This window comes from Heteronotia binoei, chromosome 15, assembly GCF_032191835.1.
Source record: "Heteronotia binoei isolate CCM8104 ecotype False Entrance Well chromosome 15, APGP_CSIRO_Hbin_v1, whole genome shotgun sequence".
NCBI lineage: Eukaryota > Metazoa > Chordata > Lepidosauria > Squamata > Gekkonidae > Heteronotia > Heteronotia binoei.
In genome coordinates, this window is record NC_083237.1 from 52023536 (window position 1) to 52042824 (window position 19289).

The 19289-nt window shown below is 47.7% G+C and overlaps 1 protein-coding gene across 1 annotated transcript in view; it reads right to left on the reverse strand.

Moving 5' to 3' along the window:
- The window catches only part of GPR179 (G protein-coupled receptor 179), an 83613-nt gene that overhangs the window by 47819 nt on the left and 16505 nt on the right, over positions 1–19289 (reverse strand). The window contains exon 2 of the mRNA XM_060256188.1: positions 6158–6266. Coding sequence (XP_060112171.1) covers positions 6158–6266 — 109 coding nt within the window. The remainder of the gene's footprint in view (positions 1–6157; positions 6267–19289) is intronic.

The following is a 19289-nucleotide window of genomic DNA, read 5'->3' on the forward strand; positions in this document are numbered from 1 at the left end:
CTTCTGGAGGCTGGCATCTCTGCTCCCAACATGCACAGCCACCAAGCTGTCTGAATAGAGCTAACGGTTGTATTCTGCACGCAAGGACAGCTTTGGCAGAATCCTGAAAACTCCAGCCGTCAACTGTGCATACTGAAGCTGTGCACACATATGTGTGTTGCCCTTGTTCAAACGATGTGGCGACTGTGAGTACTGAGATGCAAGGCCAGCCCTGCCACTAGGCAAACTAGACAATTGCCTAGGGCGTCGGCATTCTGGGGGTGCCAAATTGGGTGCTCCCCCATGTGACTCAGTGACATTATCAGTGCGGGGGGGGGGGAGCCAGATGCTAATCTTGCCTAGGGTTCCAGACAGTCTAGGGCAGGGGTGTCGAACTCATCTGTTATGAGGGCCAGATCTGATATAAATGAGTCCTTGTTGGGCCGGTTCATGTCACCTTTGGCTGGGCCATGTTGGGCCGGCCATGTGTATACCTATTTAAGATTAGGGAGAAGGGACACAGACAAACACAAATAATTTTTTTTTAAAAAAACTTAAAACATTAGCACTTGTTGGTTCAGGAGCTTTCTTTGTATTTCTCCCATGGGATTCAGGGAACTGGGCAAAGGAAGCTATGGCTCTTTCTTTCCTTTCCCAGGAGGGGGAGGAGCCTCAGCCGATAGAAGGAAGAGAGACTTGGCTCAGTAGCTCTGCTGTGTGATTGAGAGAGCCTGGAAAAACAAGCTCTGCCTTCCCCCCCTCTTCCCCAACGGTGGCGCCTCAGCCAATGGAGAAAATAGAGGTTTTGCTCTGTAGCTCCTGTGCAATTGAGCAAGCCTTGCAAAGCAAGTTGTGATGCAGAAGGGAGCAAGAGAGAGGGAGAAGGAAGCAGAGGACAGCCAGTTGCTCGGGGGCCTGATTCGGCCCCCGGCTGCGTGTTTGACACCCCTGGTCTAAGGCCAGCCCTGCTGGGATGATATATGTGAGACTCTTATTACATAGAAACGGGTGGAATTCTAGCAGGAGCTCCTTTGCATATTAGGCCACACACCCCTGATGTAGCCAATCCTTCAAGAGCTTACAAGGAGGATTGGCAACATCAGGGGGTGTGGCCTAATATGCAAAGGAACTCATGCTAGAATTCCACCCCTGTGTGGATGTAATGTCTGAAAAAGGCTTAGGTTCAGGGCTTTTTTTTTTTAGCAGGGACGCACAAGAATGCAGTTCCAGCTGGCTTGATGTCAGGGGGTGTGGCCTAATATGTAAATGAGGCCCTGGTGGACTTTTCCTACAAAAAGCCCTGTGTGAAACAATGGTGATTCCAGGGGGTATGGCCTAATATGCAAATACATTCCTGCTGGGCTTTTCCTACAAAAATAGCCCTGCTTAGGTCTAACCTAGGACCAATATAAAGAGCACTGATAGCGAATGTTAGGAACTGTGCATTTGCCATTTGAAGTCTGCTTAGGTTTGTTGACTCCTTCCTGATCTTTTAGCCTAATGAATGTTTTGTGTAAATACCATTGTTCTCTAAAGTAATTAGGGCTTGTGCTTTCTGCTAATGATCCCCAGGCTTCTGCAAACTTGATGTACGTTCCCTTTCAGAGGCAGAACCTCAGCAAATTCCTAACACTGACAATTTTGTCTAAATAATTAGTTTCCACGCTAGCACATGGTGCCTGCTGATGCTCCACTGCTCTCAGAATGTGTTTCGTGCAAAGAACCACAGTTCTGTGCTGTGAAAAGCTGGAATTGAGCGGTGCCAAGCGTGCCCATTAGACGAAAGCTTCTTGCGCATAATTTATTCTGCAGATGCTGCTCATGGGGAAGGGGCAGAAAACCCTGGTGCCCCCAACCAACTTTAGGAAATCACACAGATACCTTATGCCTCATCTTTGGAGATTAACCTACATTCTGTTTATATTTTCAGGTCAAATGTTTTAGTCCTAAGAACTAGAAACTTCAGTTTATTATTTTTTAAAAGAAATTGAATGCTCCGATAGGGATGCCAGCCTCCAGGTGGGACCTGGGGATCCCTTGGAATTACAGCTTTTCTCCAGACTAGAGAGATTCTGTGGAGAAAATGGATGCTTTGGAGGATGGAGCCAATGGCATTGTATTCCACTGTGGTCCCTGTCCTCCTCAGCCTCCAACCCCAAATCTCCAGGAGCTTCCTCAGCTGGATCTGACAAACCTTCAGAGCGGGATTAACAGGCCAAGCAGTCACTGGTCTATGGCCCCCATGCCTTTAGGGGCACCGGACCAGCTCCCACCCCAGTTTCCCCCTGCTTGCAGCCCTCGGAGCCTGCATGCACAGCCAGCACATGAGCTGCTCTTTGCCCAATTTGCCTGGTGAAGCTGCTGCTAGCTTCGTTGCCAAGTTTGCCTCTCTCTGTCTCTCCCCTGCAGCTTTGTCAAGGGGGCTTTTGAGAAGGTGCCAGCAGGCTGCAGCAGGGGCAGTGGGCTGTGGGGTGGGTGCTCCGACTCTGAGATAATTTGCAAGGGGGACTCTGAGATTTTGACTTCCTAGGGGCCTCCACGGGGTTTAATCCGGCACTGCAAACCTGCCTCCTCATACCCCACCGGTGGCCAGAGCCAGTCTGGCAACCCTATCTGTCCATTGTGTCATTAGTGCTTCTGCTGTACTCCCAGCAGAAGCACTAATTGAAGCTTTTTGAATCTCTGCTGCGCCTTATTTGCCTCACAATGATCCTGTGCTGATCTTGTACATTCCTATCAGAGTTGAACAGAAGAACTTTCCCCTGGATTGTGGGCCCATTTTACAGGACAAGGTGTGTAATCTGTATTTTTTTTTTTACTACACCACCGAAAGATCTTGAACTGTCTTTGCCTCAGAGTGATGTTATCTATGGTGGCCAACCTCCAAGGGGGGTCGAGAGATCTCCTGAAATTACAAGTGATCTTCAAACAACAGATATCAGTCCTCCTGGAGAAAACAGCCAGGGCTTTTTTTTTTAAGCAGAAACTCACAGGAATGCAGTTCCAGCTGGCTTGGCATCAGGGGGTATGGCCTAATATGTAAATGAGTTCCTGCTGCAAATAAGTCCTGTGTGAAACAATGGTGACATCAGGGGGTGTGGCCTAATATGCAAATGAGTTCCTGTTGGGCCTTTTGTGTGTGTGGCAAAAAAGCCCTGAAAACAGCTGCTTTGGAAGATGGGCTCTATGGCATTATATCCCGCTGAGTTCCTTCCCCTCCTCAAACCCTACCATCCCCAGGCTCCACCCCCCCAAACTCCAGTAGTTTCCCACCCCAGAGTTGGCAACCTTATCTCCCACAGTGCCTGGAAACGCAAATTAGGACTCTGCAATGATTCCAAGGCAGCTGAATGCACCGAGCTTAGCAACTGTGCTTCACCCCTGCTTTCTTGTGTCTGCTGGCCTACATGTTCGGGGGACCTCCCTTGGCGGTCTCTGTGGGGGGGGGGGCACCAGATTTGAAGCCCTGAGCCCAGCCATCTCGAAAGTAGAAAGCAATAAAGCAACCAGGCGCTGCCCATTATAGGCTATGCCCGCTGCCCATAATGAAACACACTCAGTAAAAGGTGCTTAAATGCAGATTTGCACATTAAACGCCTGCTGTGCTGGGAAGGTACAGAGCAGCTGAAGAAGGCAGATGGGTCAGCAGAGAGGGGAGGGGAATAAAGCAGGGATGCTGGAAGCAAAGGAGGAATGAGACACAGGAGGGGAGCTCGGAAGAAGGACGGGGAAGGCAGTGGCGGAGAAGAACACGGTTGCTTGCTGCCAATAAAGAGGGTGGGGGGGAACCCAGAAGGGCTATTTCTGTTGCAGCAAAGGATGTCACAGAACAGCACAATCTGCAAGAATTCTTAGAAAGCTTTTGTCAAACCGTAAGCTTTGGGACGGGGATACTATCTATTCCGCCGGCATTTAAATCACCACATTAAACTAACAATCCTTCTATCGATTCATAGAAAATTGCCTACAACTCACCAACAAGTTGCTCTTTAAAATAACCACAAGTGCAGCTGGCTTTCCTCTTCCCCCCCAATGATATTTGGTGATCTTTCTCTATACATTTCCTATGAATTAATGTAATAAGGAGTGTTCGCTGGATAGGGTGATTTACATGACAATGCATTAGACCGTGCAGATTTTTATCCTTGCCAAAAATGCTCTCTCTCAAAATGCCTAGGGCACTTAATTCCTGAATAAATCTTTTTGAGAATTATGCACAGCTTCCCCTGCACCCCTCCACCCCATGTTCGCTAGTTAGAATCTCCTATATCAAGACAACATTTCATGGTCAGAGAACAGTTTTGATAGCCCGCTGAGATCAAGGCCAGTCCAAGGTTTTCAGGTGCCCTAGGCAAATGACAACTTTGGTATCCCCTCCCCCCATTCTATAGAGAGAAAAATGAGAGGTTGAGCATGAACGTTTTACTGACTGAGCACTCAAAACGAGCAATGGAAAAATAAAAATAAACAAGCTCTCAAAATGCCTTCCCTGTGTTGGGGTGAGTCTGGAGGCTGGGGAGCTCTATATCATTCTAAGGCCCATTCCCCACTAGCCTTGCTGTGGTCTCGCACTCCTTTTTCCCGTGGTGCTTCTACTCAATTTAGCACAGGCTGCCTGGGAGCTGCGACTTGCCCCACCCCTTTCCCAAGTTCCCTCTGCAGCTGTACAATTTTCTGAAAACTGGATTTTGAAGCCACAGAGAGAACCTGGGAAAGAGGTGGGGCAAATTGCAGCTCTGGAGCAGTGTGTACAAACTCGGGCAGAAGCACCGCAGGAAAAAGGAGTGTGAGACCACAGCAAGGCTAGTGGGGAATCGGTCTAAGTGTGTACAGGTGTCAGCTCCTTGAATGAGATGCCTCTCTTTGTTTCAGGGTCGTCACATCTTATCTTGCTTCCAGCAGGGGGCTCCCGGGTCTGTTCTAGGGTGTTTCTGTGCGTGCGGAAAGTGCCCCCCATGATGATGTCATCCAGAAGTGACGTCATCACATTGAGCAAGCTGCATGTGGACAATCTAGTATTTCGGCCAAAACTCTCTGGTAGTCACGGCATTTTGACCAAAAGTACTAGAACGTCTACACGCAACGTGTCTGGTGCGATGCTATCATTTTTGGGTAGCACCACTGTGCCGATGACATCAACACAGGAGTGGGCTGTTCAGAGGTGTGGCTTCCCTTGCTGACCTGTCAGGGAAAAATCCACCTGGACCAGGGGACTGGCAACCCTATTTTGCCTTAACTTGGGAGCTGCCCTCTGACCCCCTCCTCTCACTTTGTCCTCCCTCTCGGCATATGCCTTCCATGGAGACACACGTCTCTGCTGTAGAGATGATGCCCTTATACTCCTACACACATGATGCCAGATTGGCTGGCCATTTGTGATTGGAAAAGTACTCTTTAGATTAGCCTTCTCTACCCCTTGCTGCATTGTGCACCAGCACCACTATCATCTCTTCTAGCAGGCATCTGCAAGGCCTGTAAGACGACACTGTTTCAGTTAGCATTTAACTGAGATGCTGACCTCCATTACCGAGATGTTAGATCTATTGGATGCTTAAGATCATTGAATGCCATCTTAATCTGTACAGAAACTAGCACCAAATTGTTCTTAAACTGTTTTTAATGCTTTTTCATGTAAATGTTTTATTGTATGCCGCATGTTGTGAGCCGCCCTGAGCCTGCTTCGTGGGGAGGGCAGGATTTAAATCCAATTAAATCAATAAACAAATCCTTAACAATCTAATGTCATTATGCATGCCAGAATGCAAAGTGGAGGTCTGCCAGAGATGTTTGGCTTTCACACGATTGCTTTAAAGTTCATAAACAAGGTAATAAGATTCTGTGATCCAAAAGTATCCTTCTGAGTCAATTTCCAAAAGCAGACTTTAAAGACGTCCAAGTTCTAAAAAAATTGCCTGATTTTTAACTGTGCAAAATCTCATTGTGGCTCTCTCTTTTGTCATTTCTGCTGCTCCTACGGTGCCGCTTCATTCCCATTCAACCCTGTTAGAAGATACGCCATCCACTTCTCATTTCCCTATCTTTTCTGCCTTTTCACTTCTTGGTTACATACAGCAACTGGCAACCTAATGGTGCTTTAAGAAATGTTTAATAGAAGTCGTGGGAGGAGGGAACCTAAGGGATGTTGGAAAGCTGCCATGAAGTACAGCTCCTTTCTTACCTTGGTGCTGTTGAGATCACACTGGTGTGTGTTTGCAAACCATCCCTGTCCGCTGGCACACTGGTTTATATCAATGTTCCGGATTTTAACGTCCATTCTCACGACCCCCCTGGAACAAATAACACAAGCATAAATGTTTGAAAGGAGGAGGGGAGGGAGGTAAATTTGTTGGAAATCCACTCTTCTACAGAACCTGATGTTAGGGATGCCAGCCTCCAGGTGGGACCTGGGGATCAGGCCCCTAGCTAACCAGAGGCCTACAGGGCCTGGCCCCCTGACAGGTTTTTGGAGCCCCTCACCCCCTACCCATGGCCACCCCCTCCTATGTGATTTAAATTGCACCACTGCCCCTCCCGTGCCATTTAAAGGGCCCACCAATCACCAATTGGCGGGCTCTTTAAATCACACAGGATGAAGAGGGGTGGCCCCCAGCCTCTCCAGCTTTCTACACTCACCCCCATGGGCCCCTTCCCAGCGGTCCCCCTGTAGCCCCTCTCCCTGTGGCCCCTAGCTACAGGGCTGCTGGGGATCCCCTGGAATTACACCTAATCTCCATAGGGTTGCCAAGTCACCTGTGGCCTCCACCATGGAGTTTCCATCCCAAATTGCTAGAGCGTCTGGGGAAACCATAGTTTTCCCAGAAGCTCCTAGAGTGGCTGGCGTGTGATGTTGCCAGTGCGATGACATCACTTGCAATGTTGAGAGGGGGTCCTCTAGAGTGGGAGAACCCCCGCCCCACCTGGGAGCTTGGCAGCCCTACATCTCCAGACTACAGAGATCAACTCCCCTGGAGAAAATGGATGTTTTGGAGGGTGAACTGTATGGCATTGTACCCCACTGAGGACTCTGTCATTCCCAGGGTCCACTCCCAAACCTCCAGGAGTTTCCCAATCTGGCAACCCTACCCCTCCACCCCCTGCCAGTGGCCGGGGTGGGTGGGGACCTGATGTCTGTATTCTGTGCATGCATTGTACCCCACTGAGGACTCTGTCATTCCCAGGGTCCACTCCCAAACTACCAGGAGTTTCCCAGTCTGGCAACCCTACCCCTCCACCCCCTGCCAGTGGCCGGGGTGGATGGGGACCTGATGTCTGTATTCTGTGCATGTACAACTCAAAGGGACAAACAACCCCAGGCTTTTCATTTGGGAAAAGCAGTGTTGGGGGAGGTAGAAGCCCAGGGTTTTGGGGGTGGAGCCTGGGAAGAGTAGGTTTTGGGGAGGGTAAGAACTTTAGTAGAGTATAATTCCATACAGTCCTCCCTCCAAAGCAGTCATTTTCTCCAGAGGAACTGATATCTGTAGCTTAGAGATCAATTGTAATTTCAGGAGATTTCCAGCCACTAACTGGATGTTGGTAGTCCTACAGGTCCTTCTGCACTATGGGCCATGTGGCATTTGGGAGTTAAGCTCCCCAAAGCCAGGGGTCATTTTGTCGAAAAAGCGGTGCTGGAGCTCATTAGCACAACTTATCTGCATAACTCATTTGCATATGCCACACACCCCTGACATCACTGAAAGAAGTACTAAATTATATCAGCTCAGCATCTGCCTTTAAATGCTTATTTAATTATAATTGTCATAATAAAACCTTACTCCCATCATACTTTTAAAATTACTTTCTCCTGTGTGGCCACAGTGGCATGAGGAAGATTTCCATCTGTCTGCTTTCTATGTTTTGGTTATTTTCCCTTTTTTTGTGAGGAAAAAATATTAGAAAGGTTGTCAGATCTTCGAGCACAGCAAAATTCTCAGAGGTGGTTTGAACAATGGAGCCCAGCAGCAAGTATTGGGGGAGGGGGGAGGGAGAGAAAGAAAGAGCACAATAAAATTTAGAGGTTCCCCAGAGCTCTGCTCCTGTGAGCTCCCGCCCAAAATGAGGCCTGCCCCAAGCTGCTATCTCACTATGGGGAATTTGAGTTGAGTTGAAGAAACCTCAACCAAATTTATCTGCATGAGTTGTATAAGCTGGACTTTAGAACCAATGTACGGATGTTACTGGGATCAGCTGGAAAGCGTAAAAACCCACAACAGGAGCCTGCTCGTGTGAGCAGTGTAACATCTGGCACCGGGACATTTCAAACTCTGCTGAGGCGTGATTAGAAAAACTGCAGCAAGCATCTTTCCTCTCATAATGGAAGGAGCTGCTGCAATCTCCTTCCTCCGGAGGTTAATTTGCACGTGCAGAACCAAGCAGAGTATTTTAAACATAGGAGCACTTCTGGATTTACTGAGAGAGAATATCATTTTTTTTAAAAGAGCAACTTTTTCACCCTTACTTGAATTTCTAAACCTCACTGATTAAGAGAGATGGGTGAGAGAATAGCAGATTGCCTCAGGCCACCCAGTGAGTTAATGGCTGATGTGAAATGTGAATCAGGGAGGCATTTCACAGGGGGATTCCCCCCCCCCACTGTCAGCCACTGTGTATTTCACTCACTCACTCACTCTTTACCTCTCTTTCAAGCACTATACCGGTCTTTCCCAACTGTTTCCCCATGTCCAAAAGCATTAGTCTACTAGAAGTCCTCTCAGAAGTAGGGGGCTTGCTTTCTGTAGATCATTGGTACTTTTAGGCCTAGTTTGAGGGACAGGCCCCCAATAAATGACCCCATCTCAGATGACCACCAAATGGCCCCTGCAGGAGGCAGAGCCATTCACAATATGGCTGCCAAACAAGGCAGAGCCAAGTGTAGGGTAGAAGAGGGGCAGTTGTAAAAGCATGCTGGGAAAGAGGTGTGAGACAGAATTAAACAACTACTGCCATGGCAGTTGCTACTGAAACCATAGATCCAGAGGAATTAGATGTGTTCGTCTGTTGCAAAATAGTGAAGAGTCCAGTAGCACCTCTAAGACTAATAAATCTTATTGTAGCACAAGCTTTCAACAAACGCATCAGATGCTGAAACCATGCTATTTTGACCTGCACAGCCAATCAGATCTTCACTGACCAATCAGAAGCCTTGCTGGGTAAGAGCCCCAACCATTTTCTATAAATACTTAGAGGCTGCCAAGAAAGGCATTGGTGGGGATGGCAGGATTAGGATCTGAGGAGGCCTAGGTTTAAATCCCTCCTCTCTATGGAACTCCCTCAGTGTTGGGCCAGTTGCTCTCACTCAGGATAATCTACTCACAGCGTGGTTGTTGTGAGGAGATAATGGAGAATGGGAGAAAACCATGTAAGTTGCCTGGAGCTCCTTGCAGGAAAGGCAAGATAAAACCACACCAAACAAACAAACAAGTATGGTGTTGTCCACATCAAATTCCCTATCTGTGTCCAAAAATTCAACACTATACAGTCAAGCAGCATTCTTCAAAATGAAGTTGTTCATGTTGGAGTGAATGACACAGCATGCCTGGACACAGGGGGGGGGGGGCGCTACATCACTCTGAGTGTGTGTATAGGTGTTATCTGCTTGAATGAGATGCCTCACTTTGTCTTGACCTGGGAGTTGCCCTCTGACTCCTCCTCTCTCCATGCACTTTGTCTTCTCCCTCTCCCTCTTTTGACATGGCCTTCCATGGAGACACATGTCTCTGCAGGTCTCTCCTGTAAAGGCAAAGCCCTCATACTCCCACACATATAATGCAGGATAAGCTGGCCATTTGTGACAGGGAAAGTATTCTCTTGATTAGTCTTTTTTCTCTTATTTATTTATTTATTTGACTTGTATCCTGACCTCCCTGTCGATGTAGGCTCAGGGTGGCTCACATTAAGAGGTCATAAGACCAATATTAATAGATAAAAGATAAAAACACATCACAAATAAAAACATAAATCATAAACTGTATTTTTTACTCTGACCTGCGTTCCATACTCACTGACCCGTTTGACTGAGCAAACAGCGAAGCCCAACAAATATAAAATTGTCTTCTTGTTGTCAACTTGGAACCAAATACTTAAATAATTGAAATTGTAACTGGTAATTGAAATTATTGCAAATTGAATAATTAACTGGTAATTGAAATTGTTGCAAATTTTTATATCTAGACTCTAGGAGGCGCTTAATGTATTTGCAAATTGCCGTTTGATGGATGGATTGGTTCCCTGTTATGATTGCTATCATGCCGATATAGGTTATTGTATTGTATTGTATACAAAACAATTACGTAAAACAATGGTAGGTGCTATTTGATCTCACATTAAAATATATTGATGTATTGATGATGGCGGATACTACCAACTCCATCGGTGTTAAAATTTTATTATTTAAGTATTTCTGCTGGATGTCCTACAAGAAAAACGATCCCCAGTCACAATATGATGTTCGAGGTGGGTGACTGCAATCTGAATGTGGTCTGGATCTACTTGAATGAATGTTAGTTTACCTTTTTTGCAATATACTTCTTGGGAGATTTATTTACTGCACTCCATGTCACACTTCTATGACTGGTAGGGCTGCGAATTCAAAGTTGTGGGCAGGGGATTTTTTGGTTTGGAGGCCTTCCTCCTGCTTCAGGGTTATCACAAAGCAGGGGTGGGGTTGAATGCCAGCTGACCATTCCATTATACCCTGTGGAGACTAGTCCCCACAGGGTATAACACAGAATCAATCTGTGGGTATCTGGGGAGGGCTGTTCAACATAGCATCTGGTGCCTCTCCTTAAAAAACAAACAAACCATAAGTTTTAAAAAGATTGGACCAGGGAGTCCAATTCTATGAGCACCAAAAGAAGGTGCCCCCTTCTTCACTATTTCCAATGAAGGGAAGGCATTTTAAAGGAGTATGGTCCCTTTAGATGTGATGGCCTACAGTCCCTTTGAAATTCAATTGCACTTGTCACAACCTTGATCCTGCCTCCACCCACAAAGTATCCTGGCTCCACCCCCAAAGTCCCCAAATACTTCCCAAGTCAGACATGGCAACTGTAATGACTGCTAAATTAATCAAATACCTCAATAATTCATTGTATCGATCTGCCCTTTTTACAGAATTCCAGGAGGGTTTGTGCCATGGAGTTTCAGGCTATTTAAGGCAGGTGTGATAGCCCAGCCAAAACAAAGGTGAGCTTGAGCGTTATCATTTCACGTGTGTTATTGTGACCCATTTTCCACCAGAAAGAGGAAAGCTGGTTCCTAGCTGTCACCCTTTTCCCGAAACAGCTCCTTTGGCTTACTGGTTGTATGCCAGGCAGCCATAATTAATAATAATTAACAATGACTTACTATCATCATTATCATCATTAACGGTAATTATCTTGGCAAATTGTTGTTATTATGACTGCTTGTGTCACTTTCCTTTCAGAGAGCCGCGCTGCAGTGTCACGTGGGTTAAGGACCCTTCAGTTCAATTGCGGTTCAGCTCTTCCTGATCATATTTCTTCAGGCAGTGTATTGGGAAGGTTTCCACACTGGCATGCTCTCCCACACTTACAAGAAACAACCCGTCTCGCACACAGCAAAATGACATTTCAAGAAAAGGGCTACTCCAGACCTTTCTCCTTCATCTGCTATGGCAAGAGGTTGTTAACATGGAGGGATTGTCAAAAATGTAGTTCTCCAGCCTACCGCCTGAAGTGGTAAATTCCAGGACAGGTTTTGTCATTTGATTCTACTGAATTGTAGCCTTATTATGCCAGACCTCATCCTGTCTCTGAAGTGGTAGCTTACATAGCATCAGGGCTTTTTTTGAGCAGGAAAGCTCAGGAACACAGTTCCAGATGGCTTGCTGTCAGGGGGTGTGGTCTAATAGTAAAATGAGTTCCTGCCAATGTTTCCTCTAAGCTGTGGAATCTTGTGAGCAAAATTTCTATTTTGTGAGCTGCTGGCACTAAAGTTGTGAGCTACTCCATAAATTAGTTTGCTCTGGGGCCATCCTTCCTGAGCTAATGTGTGATCTGGAGGCTGAAAAACTGTGAGTTCACAGTAACTCAGCTTAGAGGGAAAACCAGGTTGCTTACCTGTAACTGATGATCTTCGAGTGGTCATCTGTGCATTCACACCCTTGGGATTCCAGGCACCTGCGCTGGCTCTAAACGGTACTGAAAAAGCTCTATAGTAGATCTTTGTGTCCCGACCACTGGGCATGTTCACGGACACAATTGTGCATGCCCAGTAGGCGGGGCAGCAAGATCCCGCCAGTTTCCTTCTGACCACTGAAGCAACTCCAATAAACCTCTGAAGAACTGCCAGCGAAGGGGAGGAAGGACGAATGCACAGATCTGTGAATGCACAGATGACCACTTGAAGATCATCAGTTACAGGTAAGCAACCTGTTTATCTTCTTCGTGGTCTCTGTGCATCACACCCTTGGGAAAATAGCAAGCTAAAGTTTACCTGGAGGAGGGAGCTGGCACTAGACGACTGCAGCCTGAAGCATGGCACTCCCCACAAGCATGCGGTCCGTCACACGCATCTAAGGCATAATGCTTCACAAAGGTATCCGGGGTTGCCCAAGAAGCTGCTCTGCAAATGTCTGTAAGGTGCACCCTCTTGAGGAAAGCAGTGGACATAGCCAACACACGTGTAGAATGAGCTCTAGGAAGTCCTGGCAAAGGGCGTTTTGCTTGCAGATACGCTAACATAATAGTCTCTACAATCCATTTCGACAGTCTCTGGGAGGAGACCTGCTTTCCCTTAGAGGGACCAGAATAGCACACAAACTGGCTGGATGTCAAACGAAACTCCTTAGTTCTATGAAGGTAGAACAACAAAGCGCGCTTAACGTCAAGCGTATGCAGAGCTCTTTGTTCCTGACCCTGCGGGGAAGGAAAAAAGGCCGGTAATAAAGTCTCAGAATGTAGATGGAACTCTGACATCACCTTGGGCAAAAAACAAATGTCGGGAGCAATGGCGACCCCTTGATCACGAAAACGCAGGTACGGAGGGTCTGATCTGAAGGCTGAGAGCTCACCAACTCTCTTAGCATAAGTCCTCTGAGAACCAAGGAAAAATCCCAAGCAGGGACTATGTGACAGGTGGGTGGATGCAGACGAAAAAGACCCTTTAGGAAACGCTTAGTTTCTGGGTAAGAAAACACAGTATAGCCCTCAACTTGGGCGTGATGCGCAGATATCGATGCCAGGTACACCTTGATGGATGAGTATGAAAGACCAGAGTCCAGCAAGTGCAACAGAAACGAAAAAATTGTGCAAAGACTAGTCTGATCTGGAGAGAGCTGAGAAGAAACTACAAATGAGGCTAAACGTTTCCATTTCAGACTATAGGACCTTCTGGTAGATGGCTTTCTACTGTTTAGCAAAACAAAGTAAATGCTATCAGAAACAGGAGCTAAGCAATGAGCCAAGCTGTCAGTTTCAAATGAGGGACGTCGTGATGGTATGTCCTTCTCCTGTTGGTGAGGAGAAGATCCGGCTCCTTCAGGAGATGATAAACCCGTCTTTGAGATAGATGAAGGAGAAGCGGAAACCACAACTGTCGGGGCCACCATGGAGCTATCAAAATGCAGCTGGGCTGTTCCCTCTCTATCTTGACCAGCACCTTGGTTAGCAAAGGGATGAGCGTGAACATATACAGGAAGCTGTGAGACCAATCGAGAAGGAGGCCATCACCCTCCGATAGACGATCCAGGCCCCCCTGAGAACAAAAGCGATGACATTTGCTGTTGTAACGTGTGGCAAAAACGTCCATCTCTGGGTGGCCCCAGCTTTGGAATACAGGTCTGAGATAAATTGGGTTCAATTCCCACTCGTGTAACTGTGTTCCCCCTCTGCTCAGATAATCTGCCTGAACGTTTAGGGCTCCCGGAATGTGAACAGCAAAAAAGGATATTCCCTGATTCAGGCACCAGAGCCAAATGCTTATTGCAAGGCGACACAGACTCCTTGACACCGTGCCTCCCTGAGGATTGATATATGCCACAGTCGTCGTATTGTCCGTCAATATTGAGATGGATTTTCCTCTCACTAGAGGGAGAAAGGACTGAAGAGCAAACCAAATTGCCATCAGTTCCAGATAGTTGATGTGATTGGCCCGATGCAGCAAGTCCCAAGTGGCTCCCACAGTTAGGCCTCTGAGGTGGGCTTCCCAACCCAGGAGAGAGGCATTGGCCGTCAACGTCTCCGTGGGAGGAGGTAGGCAAAACGGAACACCTTCTAGAAGAATGGGAAGATTCCCCCACCAAAGGAGGGAGTTTATGATTGATTGCGGCAGTGTGAGCATGCGTGAGGGAGAATGACGAGAAGGTTTGAACACTCTGAGAAACCATAACTGGAGAGGTCTCATATGCAGCTTTGCAAGAAATATGACCGCAGTTGTAGCTGCCATAAGCCCCAAAAGCTTTTGAATAGAATGGGCGGAGGCTCTTCCCAAGGTCCCAATGCGGCCTGCCATGGTTGATAAAGTCTGGGCCCTTGGACCCGGGAGGAATGCTCTGCAGACAGTGGAGTCGATGAGGGCCCTGATGAAAGGGACTCTTTGGCAGGGTACCAGATTGGATTGCGGGAGGTTCATGCAGAGGCCTAGCAACGCTAACGTCTTCAGCGTTATATGGATGTGATGCAACAGCAGGGAGCTGGAGTTGGCCACCAACAGCAAATCGTCTATATAGGGGAAAACAGTGACCCCTAAGAGGCAGAGGTGAGCTGCCACTACCACCATGGCCTTGGTAAAAACTCTGGGGGCTGTGGACAAGTCAAATGGAAGGGCGGTATATTGGTAGTGGTCTGTATCCACTGCAAAACGGAGATATTGACGGTGCCCCTGACGAATGGACAGGTGAAAATACGCATCCTTGAGATCGATGGTAGCCATCCAAGAGTTCTCCTCCAATAGTGGAAGGATTTGAAACAATGTAGTCATCCTGAACTTCTTGGAGACAATACAAGTGTTCAAACCCCGGAGGTCCATAATAGGCCGAAGGCCACCATCCTTCTTTGGAACGATGAAATAACAGGAGTAGAACCCATGTCCGTGAACAGCATGAGGGACAGGTTCGATGGCTCCCTTCTTTAGGAGAGATTGGACTTCGGTCTTTAGGGCCTCTGAGGGAGGTGTAATGATGACATGTGGGATGGGTGGTGACTCTTGGAACTCGATCGCGTACCCTTGAGCGATGATTGTAAGACCCCAGGAGTCTGTTGTAATATTCTCCCAGGCATGGAAAAAAGAAGATAGCTGAGTGCTTCCAGGGATGGAAGTGGGTGCTAGAAAGTCCGGTATTACAGCAACGGGGGAGTCAAAGACTCTGCTTGGGGTTGGCAGGTTGTTTTGAACGGGATTGTCGAAATTGTCCTTGAAATTTCTGCTTCACTGGGAACGATTTCCCTTGTTGAGAATGGGATCTGTTCCGTCAGGGTTGATCAGGGGAGGAATGGCTCTGAGATCTACGAGACCACGGACAAGAGTATGGCTTCTGTCTGAAGGAACGTGTGGAGGAAGAAGCACTCAAGGTATGAGAAGCCTTGGTTCTCTTATTCAGGTCCTGTAAGGTGGTATCAGTTGAGGAATGGAATAGACCCGAACCGTCGAACGGAAGGTCCTCAATTGCAGACCTTGTATCGTGGTTGAAAGTGGTAGACCTAAGCCATGCGTGCCTACGGAGGGCAACAGCAGAAGACAGCATTTTGGCAAAGCTGCATGCTTAGAGTAGTTGAACTGTTGCTTTGCTACCAACATGCCTTCCTTCTGGATCTTTTGCAGGGTACGGTGATGCTCTTCCGGAAGATGCTGGAGGACAGTAGAGACCTGATCCCATAGAGCAAACTGATAATGGCCCAAGCAAGCAAGGTAATTGGTGGTCTTGATCCCTAGTGACGCAGAGGCATAAAACTTTCTACCAAACGTGTCTATCTTCTTCCCCTCTTTATCAGGAGGAGAGGATGCGCAATGCTTGCCCTTGGACGAAGATGTAACCACTAGGGAATTAGACTTAGGATGGTTAAATAAGAATTTTTCCTGAATCTTGTACATGTGGTCTAGGCATTTAGTAGAGGCTGCAAGGAAGGCTGGCTTCTCCCAGGGACCTTTGACTGTTTGCAACAGGACGTTGGTAAGGGGAAGGGCAATAGCGGTGGAAACATCATGCTGCACGATGTCAAAAACCAAGTAATCGACCTTGGGCTGGGTTTGTTGAGCCGACAGACCTAGAGAGGTCGCCATACATTTAATTAAGTCTCCATAGGATTTCAGGTCTTCCGAAGGAGAAATCGGAGCATCATCAGTCACTGGCGTCGATGGCGTAGGCTTAGAATGATGTTGATCAAAGTCGGCGCTGATCGAGCCAGCCGACTCCTTGGCGTCCGAGGACTCTGGTTTGGATGGGTCAAGTTGTGTAAGGATCGGTGTAGCCGGGTGTTTCAATACCGATGCCGATATCGGTTTAGACAATTTAGGGTCCTCCCGGCGTCAATCAGCAGAGTAGTAAGCCGAACACCGATCCCAGTCTGGCAGGTCCCGAGGGTAAAGCCAGGAGTAGGGCGGATGATAGGGCTGAAAAGGATAGCCCTGTCTGTGCTCCCAGGGTGGAAGGGCACTATGGTACCACTGGTACCTGTCATCATCACACCATGGACGATCTCTTCGGTCCGGAGAGGTCGGTTTTTCCCTACGAATGGACGAGAGGAACCTTCGGGGTTGAGACGGGGAATCATCCTTGCTCCCTCACGCCGATCCCGACGAACGCTGCGTGAGATCGATCTGCTCCACATCAGAGTCGGAGATGTGAGCTGACGGCGAAGAGGATCTATGGGGCGCAGGGTCCTTTCAACGCGGAGAAACCATGATCTTGGGAGGTACTAGTCTCGGTGGCGAGAGATCAGGTAGCGTTGTAGACAGCATCAGCTGAACCCTTTCAAGGGAGGCCTCTGATGGAGTTGGGAAGGTGCGCTCCCCTGCCGCAGATGACTTGTGCTTCTTCGAAAATTTGTGCTCCTTCTCCCGCTTGCGTTTAGGCGAAGCTTTAGAGCCATGTGTGTTAGTCTTTGGTGTTGACGTCAGATCGGCCTTCTGGACGGGTGGCGTCTTGGCCATCGTCGGGGTGGAAGTCGACGCCGATTGGTCCGAAGACCCCAGTGCTGAAATGCATTCCATTGGCTGAGAAGCTAGAGCCGATTGAAGCAATGCCACCTGGAGCCGCGGGGCTCGGGTTTTCCTGGTTTGCTTACTAAATTTTAAGTAGTGACCACAGGAATCGGTGCAGTGCCCCTCTCCCAAACACAGCAGACAAAGGGAGTGACCGTCGGTTGGGGCGAGCTTACTACCACACTTGAGGCACCGTTTGAAAAACCCCCACATAGACAGAAGTCCTACTGACCGGAGGCTGAGGGCCCACCGGTGGAAGAAAGAGGGGGGGGGGCGAAGCCCGGACTCACGGAGACACGAGGATAACTTCTTCTTTTTTGTAGAACACGACGAGGAGAAAACAAGAGAGGAACTGGAACAGTGAAGTAGCTAATAATTTTTCCAGCAACCGGAGAGCCGAAGGTAAGTCCAAACAGCGCGGCGGTCAGAAAAAAACTGGTGGGATCTTGCTGCCCCGCCTACTGGGCATGCGCGGTTGTGTCCGTGAGCATGCCCAGTGGTCGGGACACAAAGATCTACTATAGAGCTTTTTCAGTACCGGTTAGAGCCAGCACAGGCACCTGGAATCTCAAGGGTGTGATGCACAGAGACCACAAAGAAGATCACTGGTTCCTGCTGGGCTTTTTCTACAAAAAAGCCCTGTGTGAAACAATGGGGACATCAGTGGGTATGGCCTAATATGCAAATACTTTCCTGTTGGGATATATATATATAAAGCCCTGCATAGCACAGGTGGAAAAACTCTCCCTTGTTGGATCTCAGACAGAGAGATTGTTTCTGTCAGGATTCATATGTGGTTGTTACACATATGAATCCTGACAGAAACAAATCCTATACCTGTAGGTTCTTGACTAGCTTCCTAGCCATTTCTCCCATCTTCCTCAGTTTGTAGTAGGGGTGCCAGTTCTGGGTTGGGAAAGACTTGGAGATTTTGTGTGTGAAGCTTGGCGAGGGTAGAGTTTGGAGAGGGGAGGGACTTCAGCAGGATATGATGACATGGAGTTCTCCTCCCCCCCCTGCTCCCCGCCCCCGCCAGCAGCCACTTTCTCCAGGTAGTTAATTTTGGTTGTCTGGAGATCAATTATAATAGCCAGAGATCTCCAGATGCTACCTGGAGATTGACAACTGCAACCCTGATGGGGTGTTTTTTTTTTTTTTTGCATCAATGATCTCAGAAGCTTCGGATGAACCTTAAAGGCCCAGATGCTGTTTTCAAGTTAAGATGTGAAATCATCAGAAGAACTTGTGCAAATTTCATCCTTTTCTTTTCTGAATAACCATAATAGGCTAAACTACCTGCAATTTCACAATCAGATTCCCTGATAGTTAGTTTAGTCTTAAAAACTACATACTGGGGGCAAGGTGTTGGTTTGGTCTCCAGCACTGGATTGCCAATTTTGGTTTGGGAAATTCCTGGTGATTTGGAGGCGGAACCTGGAGGGTGGGCTTTGGATAGGGGAGGGACAGGGCTTTTTTTGTAGCAGGAACTCCTTTGCATATTACACCACACCCTCCTGATGTAGCCAATCCTCCTGGAGCTTACAGGGCTCTAATTCCAAGGCCTACTGTAAGCTCTTGGAGAAATGGCTACATCAGGGGGTGTGGCCTAATATGCAAAGGAGTTCCTGCTACAAAAAAAAACCCCTGGGGAGGAACCTCAATCAGGTGTAATGCCATAGAGTCCAAAGCAATCACTTTCTCCAGGGAAGGGGAACTGACCTCTGTTGTCTGGAGATGAGTTGTAATTCTACAAGAACTCCATGCACCGCTTCAAAGTTGGTAGCCCTAAGTCTTGGGGTTCTTTGACCAGTTCAAATGCTGTCAATTCTGCAAAGTAATCTATTCAGTTGAAGGGTGCAATGGAACTAGAACCAAGCTATAACCAACGCAATGCATGTATGGCCACAGACAAGGATGCAGATGGCTTACATATTTGCCTGAACTTGGAAACATACACAGATCTCTAGCAGCTGGACAGAAAGCACTGTGGGTCATTTAGCGTATCGGGGAAGAGACTGTCTTTTTTGCTGAGGATTTATGAACACAGGCAAGCGGTCCTTAGTGAATGCAAAGGGTGAGCAGAATTATGCAGAACATAGTGAAACAACACACAGTTAGAACACTGTGACTTAGGGAGAAAGCCAGGGAATCCT